Source organism: Notothenia rossii, assembly GCF_949606895.1.
Source record: "Notothenia rossii genome assembly, chromosome: 3".
NCBI classification, from domain to species: domain Eukaryota; kingdom Metazoa; phylum Chordata; class Actinopteri; order Perciformes; family Nototheniidae; genus Notothenia; species Notothenia rossii.
Genome location: NC_136901.1, coordinates 59288911 through 59310714, shown reverse-complemented (window position 1 = coordinate 59310714; position 21804 = coordinate 59288911). Strand labels below are relative to the sequence as shown.

General features: G+C 41.5%; 2 protein-coding genes across 11 annotated transcripts in view; one reads left to right on the top strand and one right to left on the bottom strand.

Annotated features, from left to right (window-relative positions):
* LOC307034086 (uncharacterized protein) overlaps positions 1 to 21804 on the top strand; it is a 74947-nt gene that overhangs the window by 47985 nt on the left and 5158 nt on the right. The gene's annotated exons all lie outside the window — the stretch shown is intronic.
* Positions 4901 to 21798, bottom strand: LOC307034085 (general transcription factor II-I repeat domain-containing protein 2B-like). Its single transcript, XM_079672812.1, has 2 exons — positions 11837 to 21798; positions 4901 to 11713 (listed from the first exon to the last, which is right to left on the bottom strand). Coding segments are annotated over exons 1-2 (1179 nt in total). The 5' UTR covers positions 13015 to 21798; the 3' UTR covers positions 4901 to 11712.

The window sequence follows — 21804 nt, the reverse complement described above, 5'->3', positions numbered from 1 at the left end:
TTACGCAACCAAGTCTCACTGCATTTCGTTTTATAGTCACAAAATAAATGTAATCTACTGATTTGTGTTCACCAACACGATTTCCCCCTTTTTTTTCGTGTCACACAGAACGATTTTAAAAGCAATGTATTTCTATTGGTAGTATGTTTCGTGCCTGCACCACGTACTTTTGTCCGGTCGGGTCTTGGAAGACCAGAAGCTATGTGGTTCATAAAAACATGTACAGTCTATGGTTCTTACTCAATATCAAGCCACGATTATTGTTTTTATTTTAAATCGTATAATGTGTGGCTTTTTGTAAGGAAAATAAATGGGGCTTAGAGCCTCAGAATACTAAAATCTGTATATATATTTTTTATTTTAAATTTGTTATTATTTGTGACGCGCTCTTTCGAAATCAGTCAAAAGTTGCAACGGCTCATTTAAAAAATAAACTTTGTTTTAAAATGTGTGTAAAAAAAACTAGTTTTTCAGGGTTCGGGTGTTTTTGTTTGATTTTAAATAAACAAAGTCGACAAATATGAAACTGTTATTGCCAAAAAACAAAGTCGACAAATATGAAACTGTTATTGCCAAAATCTTATGATAAAAACATTTTTGAAGCTTTTAAAGGGAAGAAGACAGGCACCCTGCTCCTCCGCAGCGCAGCCCCCCCTCCCTCCGGCTGAAATTATGAATGTAACATAACACGGCAGGGTCCGGGACAGTTTGTTTTCATCTGTTTTCAAATCAACAAAGTCTTGGCTTTCAGAATATTAAACTTGTTTCAGCAAATTCAGATGATAAATACAACTTTGAAGCTTGTAACGGCATAATTACAAGTGGAGAACGGAGTAACTTAACGTCACAGCAGGCATAACAACAGCCGGTGCACAAACACACTCGCGAGCTTCCCCACAGACCAGCAATACAAACAAAAATGTGTCTTCTTCGGGTCAATGTGACTGATTTCGATAGAGCAAGTCACATTTTGGTTTAGGCACGAAACATACTACCAGTAGAAATACATTGCTTTTAAAATCGTTCTGTGTTGAATCAATAGATTATATTTCGTGACACCACAGGATGGCGACTTTAACGCACATATTAACATAGGTACGCTTTCAAATTATTGTCCCCTGCAATTATTATTATTATACCTCATCGAGTTCGCTATTCAGCTTGCTAACGTTAGCTTAAACAAACGTAACATGCAACGTTAGCCTAATCTATAATGCTCTACTACGGCGTACCTTTCATGTGGCTCGTCAGCGCAGACTCCCATCGTGAACAACTGAAATTATTTTTTGCTAAGTTTGCAGGAGGCTACTCGTGGGCTTGACCCTCGTCTTAGCCATGGCTTGTATTTGTCTTCTGCTAGCCAACGCTCGTTGAAACTGCAACTTCCTGGCATACTTTCATCGATCACTCATCAGAATGCCCAGGTCACGCGCATAGCGCAGGAAGAGCGGAGCTGTTTTATGTAAAAGCGAAGCAATTAAGCTCACTCCGACTTCTTCATTTTCTTTTAATCTAAAAAGGGAAGTAAAGCATTTACAATTTCAAGCACTTTATCCCGAATTCAAGCACCATTCCAAAAATTCAAGCTCTTTTCAAACCTTGAAAACACATCGTAAAATTTCAAGGATTTCCAGCACCCGTACGAACCCTGTGACTTGCTTGACTCTCACCACAGTGACTTGGGACTTGCTTGATACTTGTAGGTCAAGACTTGAGACTTGCTCATGACTTGCACAGGTAGGATTTACTCCCACCTCTGCCAAGCCATGCCATAAAACATTGATTTTAATTTCTAACACTTAATAATAGTGCAAAAAGACAGCGGTTGTCGCCGGACAAGGGTTCCCTCTCTCCTTTCCTGCTGAAAGATGACCCCTGAGTGTACTCAGGGACGATGAGTCATTTAACCAGCCGCCAGTAGGATTCACACTGACACAGAACCGGAGATCTCTTTCTGATGACCTGGATAACCGGTCCTCTTCACACAACAGGCTAAGGACCAATAGCTACTCCAAAAGTAAAAGGCTAGAGGGAAAGCTAACGACTGGGCCTGAAACTCTGATTGTGGGTGACTCTGCTGTAAGAGATGTAAAAAGTCTGTGTAGTAAGAACAACACCAAAGTACTGTTTTCCCAAGGATATGGTCTCTGGCTTGGCTGAGAATATCTTGTATATTGGGGCTGAACATCAGACTGTAAAAAATGTGATACTGCACATTGGAACAAATGATGTTATGAAACAACAGTCAGAAGTGCTGAAAAAAGACTTTAAATGTTTGTTGGAATCTTTCAGCTCTCGAAATGCAGAGGTGTTCATCAGTGGCCCTCTACCGCCAGTCAGAAGAGGAGTGGCGAGATTCAGCAGACTGTTTGCACTGAACACCTGGCTTTCAACTGTCTGTACTGACCATTCTGTCCATTTTATTGATAACTTTAACTTTTTCTGGGACCGCAAACATCTTTTTAAGGCAAATGGAGTTTGCCTGAACAAGTCAGGAGTGAAATCTTTTATCTCTAACATATTCAACTGCCTGCATCATCACTCTGTTCCCTCTGCCAAGGACAAGCAACAACAGGAATCAAAACAAGAGAAAGACACAACACATCACTCAGAAAACCTTGAAAATCTATCACTGCACCCGCCTGAGGAATGTCTTGATTATGGAATCGAGGAGTCTCCACCGCCTTTCACCCCCCTTATCACCTCTGAGGATACTCTTCCTTCACCCCACAGCTCTCTCTACTCTCCGTTCACCCTTTCCCCCTCGCCCACCTTCCTGGAGATCGCTGAACACATGAAGGAGATACAGAGGGTTGGCACCGATTCCTTTCATGCTGCCAACCCCACTTGCGCAGGGTTGGCAGCATATCCTTTACCCCCGCTCCTCAACGACGCCCATCAAAATCACCGAAGCACAGACACGCACCACCTCCCCCGTTTTCGTCAACCGCCTCCTCCCCCTGGACGCGCACCAACGCCCCCGTCACCATGCCTACCACAATCATCCGGAACAAAACGTCCTCCCCCCCTTCAAGACTGCTGTCTCCGAAGCCTGATAAGAATGTGTGTGTAAAAAACGCAAACACTGACTGATATATGCTGGGTCCAGGCTCAAGGGTGTATGGCACTCTCAACTCTCTCCAGGAAATGCCGGGGCCCTGCCTTCCAGTAGCTTTGCCAATATCTGTGTTGATAGGTAATAGATTAAGAGCGGTGAATCAGCTTAGACACAGGAAGCGCTCAAAGGTTTGTGTGAGTTTATCAAATTTAGAAGTGATTCCATGTCAGCCACAGCTTGCAACAAAACATCTGACTGATAGTGTATTCAACAAACTTAAACCATGCGGCAAACTGTGGGGTAGAGACGGGACGCCAATACGGAAGTGCCACACACTGCAGTTCATATTACATTACATTACATTGCATTTAGCTGACGCTTTTATCCAAAGCAACTTACAATAAGTGCATTCGACCAGGAAGATACAACCTTGAAGAAAACAGAATCATATAAGTACATCAGGTTTCATAGAGCCAAACATTTCAAGTGCTACTCAACTGGCTTTAGATAAGCCAGCCCTTTATTGGTATAGAAGTGCTTTATTAGTAATTCAATCGGTCGAAGTGGAGTCTAAAGAGATGAGTTTTCAGTCTGCGCCGGAAGATGTGTAAGCTTTCTGCTGTCCTGATTTCAATGGGGAGCTCATTCCACCATTTTGGAGCCAGGATAGCAAACCCACGTGTTTTTGCTGATGGTAACTTGAGTCCCCCTCGCAGTGCGGGTGCAGCGAGCTGTTTGGCTGATGCAGAGCGGAGTGCACGTGCTGGGGTGTACGGTTTAACCATGTCCTGGATGTAGGAAGGGCCAGATCCATTCGCAGCATGGTACGCAAGTACCAGTGTCTTGAAGTGGATTCTAGCAGTTACCGGAAGCCAGTGAAGGGAGCGGAGGAGCGGCCGATAGTGACTGACTGCAGAAAGGAGCAATTTCCATAGACCCCCATGTTAAAATGCCCGACTTTACAGCAGAAAAAAACATGTTTCTACCCATGGATGCAATAAATATTATTATGAATATAGTTAGATTCCACCTTCATGATTATGGATCTGTGAGTGAATTGTTTTCTAACACGACCCTTTTATTTATATTAGGTCTTAACGTTTTTGCATAAATTAGGGCGTTGTGTGCGTCAGCTACGTAATGAATGTTAAGGCTTGGGTTAGCGTGTAAGCGAGTGGTAGCTATATCGGTGCAAACGATGCTAATCGTAGCCTCCAAGTTAAAATCATAGACTGTATATATATAGTTTAAAACGAAATAGACAAGTGTTAAACGTTAAGTGGGATAATACTGTACAACAAACGGCTTCTGTTTGAGGTTGATAAAATAAGGTCATCCTTGTAACTTGGAAGGAGCTACAAGGACCAGAGAGTGAGAGACAGAACTGGACTCCTCACAGCAGTGAACTTCAGCTCAGGTACAAAGACAATTTTTTTCTTACTGTACAAAGAATCAAGAAAGATATTGGTTTAAATTAATGAAGTATTGACTTTAATACACATTCCATTAAACAATACTAGATCACCTACACATCAGTTAAGTTGAGGGTTTTTTCCATGCAAAAAGTTACATTTAGATGTTAACAAGCAATATGATTTTGTCAACTTTCTAATTTAATGTATGTATTGATAACATATATTTCAATGTTGATGAACTTCATACTATTCATTCATAATCTGATTGTCTTTGTAGCTCACTGTTGAAATAAAAAAAAAAACATTACAATTACAAAATAATTATATCTACAGCCCCTAAACACACAAACACACCGCTTTCATAAATAACGCACTTGTTCTGCAATAATACGTTTTATGTTTCCTGTAATATTTGTTAGGAAAGGACATGCCTGAAAGACACAGCATTTTAAAATTAAAAGCTGATGCTATGAGATTTTAAGACCAGTACACTAAGAAACTACTTTTATTGTAAAAACAGTCAGCTGATCGAATGCACCTATTTCCACATCTACACTCCATCAGCTGATTATTTATATTTGCCTCGCTTTATGAGCTTCACATCACTTGTGCCTTGTACCGCTGAGTTTGCAACGTCACAAATAAATGGGGCCAATCTTCAGTCAGATGTGAATGTGTAATCTAACATTTTCAGTAAGAATAATGGACAAAAGGAGTGCAAATACAAATTGTTAAGAACTCAGGCACTTAGGAGGTAGGACCCAATTGCACGACCCGGGAGACAGAGGTAAAGTATTGGTGAGATACTTTATTTTTCCAAAAGCAGGCAAGATGAACAAAAAAGTGACTATTGAATCTCTGGTTGAGATGACAAAAAAATAAGAACAAAATTAAAATCGCCCATGTGGTGAGGAACAAAACTTTTCAATAGGACAAAGAGAGCATAGACCTGACTTTGGCAAGAGACAAGACCTTACCATGGCAATAGAAAAACCGCATAGACCTAAACATGACAAGAGACAAAAACGAACTGACACTGAGAGACAGGGGAATTTAAACACAGGGTAACAAGACACAGGTGGGAATAATCAGGGGCGGGGCTGACACTGATGAGCACAGGAGAAACAGAAGGGGTGACAGGTGAAAACAATCAGGAAATTAGACACACCAGGGAAACTTAACGACAGACAGGAAAACACTGGGAGAAAGACCAGAGGCCTGTAGTAAGAAGCTGGTTCAACCTAACCTGGATATGTTTGAGTTAGCCGATTGGCCTAATCCAAAACATACGCGCTCTCGCTAAACTGTACTACGACGCGGGTTATCAAGTGGATCGCTCAAGCCAGCCGTGTCCTATGTAGTTAGGTGCGCGTCCACATGAAAGGGGTGGTATTTGGAGCATTTGACCAATCACAAACATGGAGAAGCATACTGACAGCGCAGCATCATACTTCCTGAATGAAAAGTGAACTTTAATATTAGATATATGAAGAACTTAAACTTTAAACATCCATGACTTAAACACTTTATCCAGGATAAAAGCCAGATAGTTGCACCTGCAAGGTGAATACAGCTGGCAAAAGAAAAAAAGTGTTTGAATGCGTAAATTAACAGGTTTATGATATCACTGCCCCGTCTAAGACACTATCTGACTTTAATTACATTTGACTCTAGTGTTTCGTCAACTTAATGTGATGCTTAAAATAATACTTCTGCATAGAGTATGTGACACTGAGTGTTGCACGGCCAGATACGGCTCAGCTGACTCAGATAAGGAAATATATGATGATTTTTGCCGGCCGTCTTTCCTGCAACGGCAGCTTTTCTGTATTTCCTTTCTCCTGTAATATGACTTGATTGCTTTAAACTCTGCACACTGAGCTCTGATTGGTCAGCAGGCAGTGCTTTCACTCTTCGCCTGCAACCTAACCTGGTACTGACCAGGGGGTATACTACGAATCTAGTTCAACCTATCATGGATATATTTTGAGTTATCCGGTTGACTTAATCCAAAACAAAGCCGCTCTCGCTAAACTGTCCTACAACGCTGGCTATCAACTCATTCGCTCAAGCCAGCCGTGTCCTATCTAGTTAGGTGCGCGTTCACATAAAAGGGGTGGTATCTGGAGCATTCGACCAATCACAAACATGAAGAAGCCAAGCGTACTGACAGCGCAGCGTCATACTTCCTGAATTAAAACTCTAATATTAGTCAAATATGAAGAAGTTAAACTTTAAACATCCATGACTTAAACACTTTATCCAGGATAAAAGCCACATAGCTACACCGGCAAGGTGAATACAGCTGGTAACAGAAAGTGTTTGAATGCGTACATTAACAGGTTTATTATATCACTGCCTCGTCTAAGACACAATCTGACTTTAATTACATTTGACTCGAGTGTTTCGTCAACTTAATGGGTTGCTTAAAATAATACTTCTGCATATGTGACACTGTGAGTGTAGCACGGCTAGATAGGGCTCGGCTGACTCAGATAAGGAAATATATGATATATTATGATGTGATATGATGTGATATGATGTGATATGAATGATAATGAGACACATCGACGTCTGCACTCACAGTGCCGCGGACTGTAGGCTACGTAATGTTACTTTGATCCGGTTACTTATGTTGTGGCAGATATTTAATTAAGCTTTCTTAACATAATAGTATAATAATAGTTATAATAGTCAGATTGCTCTGAAGATGGGAGGTGATGTTCTATTCATTTTCACGTTCACAGTCGGTGATTTTGGCCGGCCGTCTTTCCTGCAACGGCAGTTTAAACTGTATTTCCTCCGCACACTGAGCTATGATTGGTCAGCAGGCGTGGTGCTTTCACTGTGTTGATCTCTTATCCTGGAACCTATCCTGCTTTTGAGTACAGACTAGGTTCCAGGGGTTCCAGGATAAGTCACCATGGAGATCTAGCCCGCTAAAAAGTGAACCAGCTTCGTAGTACCGGAAATCCTAGAAGTTATCTTGCTAAACGAAAATCCTGCTTCGTAGTATACCCCCCAGGTTAGCCGCAGAGCATAAGTTACCACCTTTTTAGATTGTCAATACTATTACTGTATAACTAATATATCAGGTTAAGAGGCACATTCAAATAAAGATTGGTCTTTAAATATATGTTGTCTTTTGAATTGTTTGTCTAAAGTTGATTGGTTCCTTAAGGGGTTGAGAGAGAGATCACGTGATGACACCGGCGAGCTGAGCGGAGTAGTCGGGTGCAGGCGGTAATCAGACTTAACTATGATTTAACCAAAACTGAAAGTCTCAAAGTGTAATGCGCAGTCAGTTCTATTAGTGTGTAAAAACATCTGCGTCTAAATGCCCGGCAGTAGTTTGACCAGAGCTAGAGCAAAGAAAGACAGCGGCCTCATGGCGGAAATGTTTGGGGAAGAGGAACACGTCCCCAAGTGGGCTAGCCAATTGCTTATCGAAATACAAAGCGTTAAAGAAACCTGTAACGTAAGGTTTGACAATCTGGACAAGGCTATTGTTCAATTAAAGAAAGACTCTAAGGCCACTTCTCAAAGAATAAACAACGCAGAGAAGCGCATTAGCGAGATAGAGGATCAAGCCAATTCCCAAGGGAAGACAATGGGTGATTTGTCCAAAAATGTCAAAGCCCTCCAGGGTAAAATGCTGGATCTCGAAGCTAGAAGTCGGAGAAATAATCTCATCCTAGCCGGCCTCCCCGAGGGTAAAGAAGCCGGTGGCATCTCCCCACTACTGGATAAAATTCTCCGACACTTCCTGAAGCTGAGTGACACAATCCCCGCACCTGAGATAGAGCGTGCCCACCGCGCTCTGCGTCCCATCCCGGACCCTGGGCACCCTCCGCGGCATATCATCATACGTTTTCTCAGATGGAGCGATAAGAACAAGGTGTTTAAGACGCTGGCGTCTGCTAAAGGAAAGCTGACATGGGACGGACATGTTCTTCGCATGTTTCAGGATTTCCCAATGGAGATACAGCGCCAGCGGGATTCATACAGAAAGCTCCGTAGCATACTGCGCAAAGAAGACTTACGGCACGGCATCCTGTACCCTGCCAGACTCATCGTAACCATCAACGGGGAGACTTTCATATTCAAAGATCCCAAGGAAGCTGAGAAAGTTCTAAAAGAAAAGAGACCTGATCTATTTGGGATGTGACATTACCACAAGACTGTGAGTTGGCCTACGCCCCCACCGCAAGCACACACACACACACACACACACACACACACACACACACACACACACACACACAATCATTTACACTGACGCATGCCCGCACATACACTGACTCACAGTCGCACACACCCTCATTAGGATTCTGATGCAGGCTATACTGTAATGTAAGCCCCAACTAGTTAGCAAAGTTGTGGTTAATGGCAGACAAATTAATTAGGCCTATTGGCTATTGAAGTACTGGATTACCTCTCCGCACCTGAGCTCCGCGGCTCTTCTTTTTCTTCACGGATAGAGATGGACTTTCCTCCATCTCAATGTATTTTCCGTCGTATTGCCTTTTGGCAATATATTTTTTGTTTTTGTGTTTATCTGTGTATTGTTAGGGGGAAGGGTGGTAGCATCTCTATGTTTTTATGTAATCTTGTGTTGTATTTTTTACGGTCTTGTGTTGTTGTTTATATATTTCCCCTCCCTTCCCTTGATGCGTCGATGACACCCTTCCAATTTGACCAAAATACTAGCCGGGCATCCGATATGATTGTTCCCTTACTTAAATGGATACACAATTGAACAAAATTATTTTGCTTAGTCTGAATGTAAATGGAATTCAGAATCCAATTAAAAGACATAAGATTTTGTTGTACTTAAAGTCTTTAAATTGTGATATTGCTATGCTACAGGAGACTCATTTGAATGCGATGGAATCTAAAAAACTAAGACAGAATTGGGTCGGGCAGATATTCTCTTCCCCTGGAGGAAAAGCTAGTAGAGGAGTCAGTATTTTAATTTCTAAGAATATGCCTTTCAAATCATCAAATGTACATGTTGATCAAGAGGGAAGATATGTAATTGTCTCAGGTTTGCTACAGAATAAAATGGTGACATTAGTGAATGTGTATGCTCCAAATAGTTTACAATCTAAATTCTTTACCTCGCTGTGCCCAAAGGTATTGCAGTCCATAGAGGGTCCTCTTATTATAGGTGGCGATTTCAACTCTGTCTGTGACCCTATGGTGGATCGATCCAGCCACCCTCTCCCTTCAGATAAAAACATTTCCGCCGCCTTGAGGGACTTCCAATCCGAGCTCGGTATTACAGATGTGTGGCGCCTAGTGCACCCAGATGCCCGAGAGTACTCTTTCTATTCCGGTGCGCATAACTCCTACTCAAGGATAGATTACATAATGATGTCTTCAAATTTGATCCAGAATGTTATTGAGATCAAAATGCATAGTATATTATTAAGTGATCATGCTGCGGCATCTGTCACATTTTCCCCTCCAACCAACCCTTGCAAATCCAAACAGTGGCGACTTAATACATCTCTACTCAAAAATGAAAAATGCACACTGCTCATTAAAAACCAAATTTTAGATTTCTTTGAGATCAATCTAAATTCTGTACCAAGCGTCACTACTGTCTGGGAGGCTTTTAAAGCAACATGCAGGGGCTGGTTAATTAGTTTCTCCTCGGCAGAGAATAAAAAGCGCAGAGAGGTGAAATCCCAATTAAACGTTAAACTCAAGACTCTAGAAGAGCAGCATATGCTAGACCCATCCAATTTAGATCTAAGGAACTCACTTCTCACCGCTAGGACTAATTTGCAGAAACTTGTACATGAGGAGACAGCTTTTGCCCTTTTTCGTTTACGAAGAACATACTTTGAATCCGGAGACAAAGCAGGGAAAATGTTAGCTCATAGATTGAAACAAATAGAAAACAGACAGATTATTCCAGCGATCAGAGATGAGCATGACAGGCTACAGTGTGATGCAGCCAAAATCAATGAATCTTTCAAGAACTATTATTCTAAATTATATAGCACAAAAAATAACTTGAATGAAGAAGCCTTAGATAGCTTTTTCGGAGATTTTAACCTCCCGAGCGTCAGCTTGGCTGACAGATCTGCTATGGAGGCACCTGTTTCCCAAAATGAAATAGAAAACGCAATCATGAAGATGGCATCAGGGAAAACTCCAGGGGACGACGGTTTTGGAACAGAGTTCTATAAATGTTTTAAAGAACAGCTTTCACCATATTTACTGTTGTTATTCAATGAAATATTAGAATCTGAAGCCATGCCTCCCTCCATGAGCAGGGCCATTATCTCATTGTTGGCTAAACCGGGCAAAGATCCTTCTCTGATGGGTAACCACCGCCCTTTAAGCCTTCTAAACTGTGACTACAAGATTCTAGCCAAGATACTGGCACTCCGTTTGGAGAAGGTGGTTCCATCTATAGTGCATCTAGACCAAGTAGGTTTCATTCCAGGCCGCCAGTCCTCAAATAACATGAGGAGGGTTTTTCAGATTATCCTAGAACAGGGGTGTCAAACTCATTTTCACCGAGGGCCACATCAGCATAATCGTTGCCCTCAAAGGGCCAGATGTAACTTATAAATGTAACGATGCAATGTAACTAAATGCAATGTAAAATAAATGTAACTACTCCTTAATGTTAAATAACTCTGAATTTATTACTTATTCAAGTTACAAATATTACATATATATTTGCATAGATGTAAAAAATATGTTTGCTTGTTGCTCTGTTATTATAACATAAATCCTTTTAATTTGTCAGGTTATGAAACCCATACTACTCCATCAATCAACGATCAAACTATCCAAGTGAATAAAGAAAAATAACATCAAACACAAGTTATGACATTAACTTTGTTCAAAACTTGAAATAACAAATAACTGTAAAACCAACAATTGTGAGCTGCTAAGAACATGTGTGACAGATGTAGCATTTTACAAAAACAAATGGCTGCACACAGCCTTGCAGGGGGCATACATCCAACTCATGAGAGATGGTTTGATTACAGTAAACATTTGTTTGCATAAACACATAAAACCTGCAAACACTAAATACATTGCTACACATATAAAGTAGTATATGTAATAAACTCAAAATAACAAAATAAGGGTTGCCTCAGTCCACAACTATATTGGTCAAGTTTTTAGGTTAGTTTTTGATGAGGAGATGCTGCCTGTCCTTGAACACACCATGTGGATCCCCTCTCCACCATCCTCATCCATTGATCATGTTCTGTAAATAACAAACACAAAACAAAATGCAAACACAATCATTACATTGCACATAGTTTAACTATTGTTCTTCTTGGTTGAATTGCATTTTATTATATATTATTAGGTTTTTTCAAATGCTTACCAATGTGTTTTCTGACCAGATGTCTGACACCGGTTTTCCGTGGCCAGTGTGTCAATGTCTGGTTTTAGGTCCTGTGCTGTAGCAATCCGTAGAACAGCGTGGAGGTTGTCGTCAGTGATGCGTGATCTGTGCTTGTTTTTGTTTAGATTCATTATTGAAAACATCTGTTCGCACAGATAGGTGCTCCCAAACATAGACAGAACACGGGCAGCATGAAGTCGAAGCTGTGGCATGAAAGCAGGGGGCAGTAGACGGTAAAAGTCCTGGATTGTAACATCCTGGAACTTTGCTCTCAGGCCACTATCGCTTTGAAGCTCTATTAACTCCATCTGAAGTTGTTGGGGTGCAGTGCACATGTCGGTGGTGAAAGGACTAGCAAAGATGGCAAATCCAGAGTGCTGTGCTCTGAAGTCAGAGAAGCGCCGATCAAACTCATTCATCAACAGGCTCAGTTTGGTAGCTAACTGAGCACATGAGAAAGTACCGGGACATGAGGCTGAGATGCTCTGAGAAACAGGAAAGTGGGCAATATTGTCCTGTTTCACTTGGCACATCCATAGGTCAAGTTTACGCTGGAAAGCCGTGATCGTGTCGGACATCTGCGTGATGACTTGTTTGCGTCCCTGCAGCTTCTGATTCAGTTGGGCGAGATGTTCGGTTATGTCACACAACATAGCAAAGTCACACAGCCAGTTTGGATCTGACAGTTCAGACAAGGGTTTTCCTTTACTCTGCATGAAAAGAGCAATGTCTTCCCTAAGCTCAAAAAATCGTTTGAGGACTTTGCTCCTACTCAGCCACCTTACTTCTGTATGGTACGGCACGTCTCCGTGCTCCGAGCCCATCTCCTGCAAGAACAGCTGGAACTGACGATGATTCAGGCCACGCGCCCGAATGAAGTTCACTGTCTTCATGACCGTGGTCACTATATCATCCATCCCCAGCACCATCCCGCACAAAGCTTCTTGATGGATAATGCAATGATACGTTATCAGAGGCGTGTGACAGTTACTTTCTTGCATTTTCTCCTTCATTAGTCCAACCAAGCCCACTTTTCTTCCACACATTGCAGGTGCACCGTCTGTAGTTAATCCCACCAAGTTTTCCCAGGGCAATGCGTTTTTACTGACGGACTTCACCGCATCAAAAATGTCCCGTCCCGTTGTGGTCCCATGCATGGCAGCCACATCCAACAGCTCCTCAGTGACAGAGAGGTCCGACTTCACGCCTCTAATAAAAATAGATAGCTGCGCTGTATCCGTGTTGTCTGTGCTTTCATCAACAGCTAATGAAAAAGCTATGTAGCTGCGTGTCTCTTCGGCCAGCTGTGTTGCCAGGTTTCCTGCTAGTTCCTTAACTCGGTCCGCGATGGTGTTTCTTGATAAACTGACATTTTTAAAAGTCTGTATCTGGTCGGGACTCCTGCTCACAGACCTTCAGCATGCACTGCTTCAAAAACGCTCCCTCTGAAAAAGACTTTGAAGCGCGGGCGATTTCTTCAGCCACAACAAAGCTAGCTTTCACTGCCGCGTTGTTTTTGGTTGTGGCTTTCGCGAACACATTCTGCTGCGATCGCAGTTTGCCTTTTAATTCTTGGGCAATTTGTTGTTTTTCTTGATGGCTAAATTTGGCATACTTACCTCCGTGTTTGGTCTCAAAATGCCGACGTAGATTGTACTCTTTGACAACCGCCACCGCCTCATAACATAAAAGACATACCGGTTTTTCTCCTTGAAGCACAAACATGTATTCGCCTTCCCATCTTTCTTGAAACACCCTTCCATCTGCATCAATTTTTCTCTTCCTGGACATTTTGGGATCATTATTTGTATTTCTCAATTCCACTTGTTGGGAAAATCGCATCGATGTGGAAACACTGCAGTCTAGTGGCGGGATGCCGTCACTTCGCGGGTAACATAATCGGCATGTATTGTGGGAAATGTAGTTTTTGGTCACTGCACGCATTTGACTTATTTATTTTTTAGACAATCAGACCTATTAAGCTCTCGCGGGCCACATAAAATGACGTGGCGGGCCACATTTGGCCCGCGGGCCTTGAGTTTGACACGTCTGTCCTAGAAGCAAGCTCCAGCAATTTGCCAATGATTGCAGCATCACTAGATGCTCAGAAAGCTTTTGACCAAATAGAATGGAAATATCTGTTTTACATGCTCAAAAAATGTGGCTTTGGGCCCAAGTTGATTAGCTGGGTAAAGGCTTTGTATAGCGCTCCCTTCTCTTCTGTTAGAACTAATGGGTTAATCTCAAACCCTTTCCCCTTACACCGTGGTGTGAGGCAAGGGTGTCCTGTTAGTCCCCTACTTTTTATTATGGCTCTAGAACCATTAGCTTGTGCAATTCGCGCTAATGGTGACATATATGGTGTGAACATTCATGGACACGATTTCAAATTAAATATGTACGCTGACGATATACTTCTTACTTTGAGCAAGCCAGCACTCTCTATACCCGCAGTTCTTGATATGATACATTTATTTGGCAGCTTCTCTGGATATAAGATAAATTGGAACAAGAGTGAAGCAATCCCACTTAACTCATATACATATAAACACAACCTAATGAGCACCCCCTTTATTTGGAAAACAAATGGAATGAGGTATTTGGGAATTAACATCGTCTCTCCTATCTCTAAAATCTTTAGCCTTAACGGCCCTGCTATTTTCCAGTCCATTAAGGAGGACATCAACAGGTGGATGGCCATACCACTCTCTCTATGGGGCAGAGCAGAAACCTTGAAAATGAATGTTCTCCCAAGGCTTTCTCATATTATCTCCTCTATCCCTCTTGAATTCCCACTAAAATGGTTTAAAGATATCAAATCCCTATTCACTCAGTTCCTTTGGAATAATAAGAAACCCAGAATCGCACATAATAAGTTGGTCATTCCAAGATCAATGGGAGGTTTGGGAGTCCCAGATGTATTCCAGTATTATCTGTCCTTCAATGCAAAGTATCCATTATCGTGGGCGTACAAAAGTGCCTCTTCGGTAGGCAGTTGGCAATGGCTGGAGCAATCCATCATGTCTGTAAACCAAAACATATCTCTGGCATCAATGTGGTACTGCCCAAAACCACCACCCTCAATGGATAATACCATCATCCGCTTTTCATGCTCTATTGTAAAGCAACTGCACAGGAGACTCAACATAGAGGGGCTCTCTTTACCATCTTGCCCCATTTGGAGTAACCCCTGTATTTCTGCAGGAGGAGGCACTTTAAGTAATAATATCTGGCAGAAGGCTGGTATTACTACAATTGGACAGATATATAGAGACCAAACCCTTCCATTTCAACAACTCAAAAATCAGTATGGTCTCTCAGGCTCGTCTTTTCTATCATATGCACAACTAGCATCTATTATTAGTACAAAATGTAAGGAGGGAGCCATGCCTGCTTCATGTATGGAAGAGGACCAGCGCCTCAAGAAAGCAATCATATCATCAGGTGTGGTCTCTAACATTTATAAATTATTATCTAGGGCTGCCCCGAATACCTATTCTCCTGTCCAACTGTCCTGGGAGCATGCCTTGAATATCTCTCTGTCTGCTTTACAATGGAACTTCATTTGGAGGTCAGCTATGTTCTCTTCTAAATGTGTAAGATTCAGGATCATACAGTTCAAAATTCTAAATAGAGCTTACATCACCCCTGTTACAAAATCCAAGATGGACAATAAACACAGAGATTTATGCTGGCATGAATGTGGCAAGCGAGGTACATTGTTGCACCTACTCTGGGAATGCCCAGCGGTAAAAAAACTTTGGTCAGAAGTAATATCCTTATGGTCTGAATCTTTAAATGTTAATTTCCCTACATGTCCCATTGCATGTCTACTGGGTCTCAAGCCAGATGGCAATCCTACAAGGACTACCGATCGGCTCTGGACATTGGGCTGTTTAGCCACAAAAAGACTCATCCTATTAAACTGGAAGGAACGCAAACCAGCCTGCTTTACTAGGGACTCATGGCTGAGGGAGTATCTGGACCTACTGAACATGGAGCGTGCAGCTTCTCTGCTGGGGGATTTTGAGGGGAGACAGGAGGATTGCGGTTCACTGTCCGCAGCTCTCCTGTCTAACCCTGTCAATATGGCATCTCCTGTGTAATGTATAATGTATTGTGTATGTAATGTCCTGTGTATGTCACAATCAGCTGTCTTAGGAAGTCATCCTTGCATCCACCCCCCCCCCCCCCCCTCCCCCGTTACGTTTTGTTTAGTTGTTTGTTGTTACATGTTTTGATGTACGGTTTGTTATCTGGTGCAATGTCTGTTAAAAAAAAAATATATATATATATATATATGTTGTCTTTTGAATTGTTTGTCTAAAGTCAAGGATCTAGAACTGGTACTTAGTTTTAATGATAGTCTGGTTATTATGCTGTTTGGAGGAGGCCTCACAGGAAAGAGCACTAACTAGCTACCATCACATGTACCTTAGCTTGATTTAAATGTATTAAACGTATAGTTAAGTGATATCAACATATAAATAACTAATGTCATGCAAACATATTAATATTTGCTTGATTCCAGTGTTGAATTTAGCACAATTGCATACAAACGTTAAGGGATTTTAAGATTCTGAAGTATTATGCTAAAAACTCAATAACTTAGATTATTATTTCTAGTTTTGCTAAATAGTTTCATGTCCGCTTACCTTAGAAACGTAAAATGACACGGCAGTGTGCAGATGGGGAGCATGTTAGCTTAGCTTGGTAGCTTCAGCTAGCTCTGGAACTTTCAGCTCGGTGGCAGCAGGTCCCGCTCCGCCTCGGCTCCGCCTCTTTGCCCTTATTTGGAGCAGGCTGGAGTAGGCGGGAGTTGAACTCTGACGTCACTGTCAAGCCGTTAAAGGCCCAGTGAAGTGCATGTTTTTGCACCAAAATGAAATGGCAGTTTCATTCCTTACATATCATTGTGCCTGTTCATGGCTAAAATAATTTTTCATAATTCATAATTAATGAATTAATGAATTATTAATTTTGCCGTCTGAGCCTAACGGAAGTTGCAGACGATAGTGGCTGTGACTTCACAAGATGTACCCAGTTGCGATTGTAAACATGGCGGAGACTCTGGAAAGTGATACTAGTGTGAGAGAAATTATTGATTTGGACAGCTTTTCGGACAGGATAGATGAGCAAAGTGATCAATCTGGTGCACTTTGAGGGCAACATTAAGAGATTTATGGATACAGCTCTCAACACTCATATGAAACATATATTTCAATAATCAAAAAAAATTGGAAGGATTTCTTAACCTATTTTATACAACTAATATTACATAGATGGAAATATTTGTTTACATAGATGACCAAACCCACTGAGATAACTTAGGCTGCAGTTTACCTCCCTGAGCTGACGTTATCTCTCTCAGTCCCACAGGAGAGCACTCTCCCTCTCCTTATTGTTGAAACAGCTAATCTCCGTTAGCTCCGAGCTAGCACCAGATGCTAACAACAACCCTGTAACTCTCTGTCTCTCTTTCTCTCTCTCTCGAATCGACCAGTGGCCTTTATTTATCATGATCAATCAAAGAATCTACGAAACAATGACACCAGCCAGGCTCACCTTCATCTTTTGGGAACAGAAACATCGCCACTTCGGCAGACTTGACATTACTACAGCCAGCGGCAATGCATCATTTCCCCTGTGTTTTTCATCCCTCTTTCTTCACTGTCGCCTCCATTGTCAGGTTTTCTCGATTGGCAATCACTTCCAGTCGACTCCGACACACTTTCCAGGAAAATACTAGCTCAAAAACGTTGAGAAATTGGACTTTGAAAAAGAGAAAAAATGAACGGTGGTGAATGTAAACAGTGCGGCGGCGTCCATCTCGTGACGTCACGCAGTAGATCGCAAGCCACGCCCACGAAAGCGAAGGTCGACTGCAGATTTCCCCGGAAAATTCAAAACTCGTCAAATTCGTTGCTATTCCAACATCTTTTGATATGGGTTCCAATGGACAATTTTGGTCATTACTATACGTATTAGCATAACAGATCATGCACAGGTGCACACTTCACAGGGTCTTTAAGGGCCGACTCCGCCTACTAGGGGCTTCTCGGCAACTCTGCAGAATCCTATGAGTGACGTCACGGAGCCTACGTCCATTTATATATACAGTCTATGACTTAAACCAGCTTTATTAAATGTCAGGTCTTTGGCGGGTAAAACATTTTTAATCAATGATTTTATCACTGAGCACAATCTCGATTTTATGTTTTTAACGGAAACATGGATTGAACAAAATAACAGTGCAGCTGTTCTTATCGAATCAACCCCTCCCAACTTTAGTTTTATGAGTCAGGAAAGAATGCAAAAGAAAGGTGGTGGAGTTGCTATTTTGTTCAATGATTCCCTTCAATGCAGGAAGACATCTTTTGGGAACTTTGCTTCTTTTGAATATGTGGCCCTTCAGCTGAAATGCTCCTCTAGAGCTCTGTTCCTAAATATCTACAGACCACTCAAATACTGTGCAAGCTTTTTTGATGACTTTACTGAACTGCTGTCTATGGTGTGTATTGACTTTGACCGTCTAGTCATTGTTGGTGATTTTAACATCCATGTTGACAACCCCCAGGACAGAGGGGCTAAAGAACTGTTTTGTGTTATTGATAACTATGGACTGACTCAGCATGTGACGGAGCCCATGCACAATAAGGGGCACACTCTGGACTTAATTATGTCAAAGGGTCTGAATATCTCTAAGGTTGTGGTGACTGATGTTGCACTCTCTGATTATTCCTGTGTTTTCTTTGAGAGCTCTATTTCTGTAAACAAAAATGTTCAAAAAGAGGTAACCACAAAGTGATATTTAACTGAAACTTTAACTGAATTTAACTGTTTACTCAGAACTTTTCTTCCACACTTGCCCCTGCTAACATCTGAGTAAATGAGCAAGTAGATCATTTTAATTCAAAAATTAAAAATGTTATAGATGCCATTGCTCCAACTAAGGTAAAGGAAGTGACTGGGAAGAAAATATCTCCATGGAGAAAGGCCATGACCGTGAGAACAGAGAAAAAAGAGTGTCGAAAAGCTGAACGCAGGTGGCAAAAAACAAATCTCCAGGTGCACTTTGTAATCTATAAAGAGAGACTTGGCCTTTATAATTTGGAATTGAAATTTGCCCGACAGTCTTTCTTCTCTGATATCATTGCCAAAAACAAAAACAACGCACGTGCCTTGTCCTCACCACCTTAAAAATACTCACTTCTTCAATCTGGCTTTTAATGTGTGATTGTTTTCGTATTGCTTGATTTAAATTTTTACTTTAACTGTATTTATTTGTTGTAATTTTCTTTTCACTGTCTTTTGTAAAGCGAGTTTGAGCACCTGTAAAAGCGCTACAAAAATAAATCTATTATTATACCTGCTTGGTATGACATTGAAAAAGTTACATTAAACAATAAATACAAATCAATTACAATAAAATGAAATGTTGTTTAATGTCTATAATTTTGAGCACCAAATTATTGAAAAGTATCGATAATGCCCCTTTCACACAAACGCGGTTCCAGTGCCGGTTCGGAGCTGGAGCTTGAAAAGCACAGTTTTTTCCTGTTCACACCGCAGAGGAGACACCTCTAAGCTCCGGAATCCAGTTTGTTTCAAGCACCAAAAAGTTTTGTGGCCTAGAAAGCAAGCACCGCATACTTCACGCTTACGTCGGATCTGGGCTGTGTCCAAATAACATGCGACATCCGCCTTTCCGCCAGCTTGAACACGATCTGTGGAAATAACATTGAGAATCAGTTTTAATGTTATACCATAGTAATTAATGCTGCAAAGCTGTGTATTTTAAGCTTGGCGCATGCAGACGCTAACAACAGCTAGCTCTAACGTCATCGAATAGGACGTATAATTACCTTCTTTCTCCTACGGAATCGTCGTTGAAGTTGATTGTAAAGAACTTTTGAATGTAGCATGTAACGACTGTAAAGTTGGTAGTAAAGTCGTCCCATTTCTTCCATTTGTTTCGACAGAGCAAAACGAGTAGCGCTTCAATACAATCGTCCAATGTTGTTGTTGTCGATGTGAGGGGGTTCCGTGCGGTTTGGCTTTATGAAGCAGGCACGCAAAGGGTTACGTCATGACAAAAACGATGACGCAATGACGCAGCACCAGTTGGGCTCTGAGCGGTGTGAACAGAGCGGGAGCTGAACCGAAGAACCGGTTACGAACCAGAAAAGCTCTAGCATGGAGCTAGAACGGAAAAGTCTTGGTGTGAAAGGGGTATAAGAGTATCGAAAAATCCTAACGATACCCATCCCTACCCCTGAGACAGATCACTGGTCTGACGTCAGTTCATTTCAGCTCTGTGTGCAGTTAAGAGCAGAGCCATGCTGCTCAGACAAGATACTGTGAAAATGGATTATCCAATACTAAAACTGCCCAGATTACTACACACAGAATATTGAGCCCGTAATCAGGGTTGAATGTGAAGTCCATAGCCCAATCATTCTCAACTGACCCCCGGCTTACCTCCAGCAAACGCACAAAGCCATGCATAAATCTTAAATAGAAACACACGCATGCTGGCCCAGGAGCACCGTTGCATAGAGAACACGATCAAACACATGGACACATACACAAAGGCAATGTTCAGAGGCACCAATGGAGAGGAAAAATAAGATACATTTCAGGAAGAAATGTGTGTTAGAGGAGACAGCTGTTTATATTAGGCAAACTGATTAGCAAACACCCACACACACCACAGCATCACAACTGTAGCTGTGTCACTGCTTCAGTTACCACATGCACCAATGCAGAGGGAGCACAGCCTGCCAAGCATGCACTTTTATTTATAAATCTTTCTACTTTACTAACAGAATCCAGAGAGGTCCAGACATAGATAAAGAAGGACGGAATGGAATTTAAAAAAATGTGCAGTAAAGATGATGGACATCATAATCGTGATCTGGAGTGAAATCGCAATAGATAATGTAATTTAATTACATTTGTATTCACCTACTTGTTTCTATAGTTAATTGTTAATTTTAAAGGTGCTCCAACTTTACGTTATGTTTGTATACTCTGGGAAAACATCTGTGGAAAATCATCTGAGGCTCTCTGGAGAGCTCTCTGAAGTTTACTAAACCACAGTAGAAACACACATTTTTTTTTTTTATTTTCACCTCTCTTATTGTGAGGGAATAATTCTGTCTTTACTCCTAAATATTTAACCTTTCTGTGTATTGACGTTCACGACCAACCCTAAGTCTGTTATCTGTCTTAAGGAATGGGAAGTCTCAGCTATTGTTGACATTACCAGTTTTATGACCGCTCACCTCTCGTTCACAGAGCCTAAGAGTCAGATAAGTGATGCAGTGTCTCCAGGTGTTAACGCCCCAATATGTTGTTTACTCTCTGTAAACTAGTTAAAAGGTCTATCGAGAGAGTGGCTGATCAGAATTGACATGACAACCCATCCGTGCAGTCAGAACCTTTTGCTGCTGTGACTTGTGATATGAATTCTCCGGCCGTTTGACTTGTAATAAACATCATTGTTTGACATCAAAGCTCCAACTCTCCTCGTGTCTCTCTGAGTCCTGACTCTCCATTGCTGCAGAAGTTTCCCTTACACTTATGTGTTCTGTAACTGTTATATGTGTTATCCCTGATTGGAATGCAGCCAATATTAATGTGGTTAATTACACCCATGCTTTGACGTGGAATCATATCAAATGTTCACTCTTCATCAGCAAGCTTAATTAATAGCTGTAAAATGATAGCTAAATGAAGACAGACTGCATGTCTGTGTTCTGCAAACATCTGAATTCATTCAACATAATGAGCTGCTGTTGGTGCCACATTCATCTTAGTATTTCTAAATATTGCTGCTGTTATATGCAGCACTTGTTCAGTTTCGCAGCACTGCTCTTGGTGATGGACATGCTTTCAGCTGAATCCCAGCTCCTAAAACCAGACATTTGTTTGTACTTTGACAC

Excerpts from the sequence above, each read along its gene's own strand:
- LOC307034085 (XM_079672812.1), bottom strand. The coding sequence starts at position 13,014 with ATGCATGGGACCACAACGGGACGGGACATTTTTGATGCGGTGAAGTCC.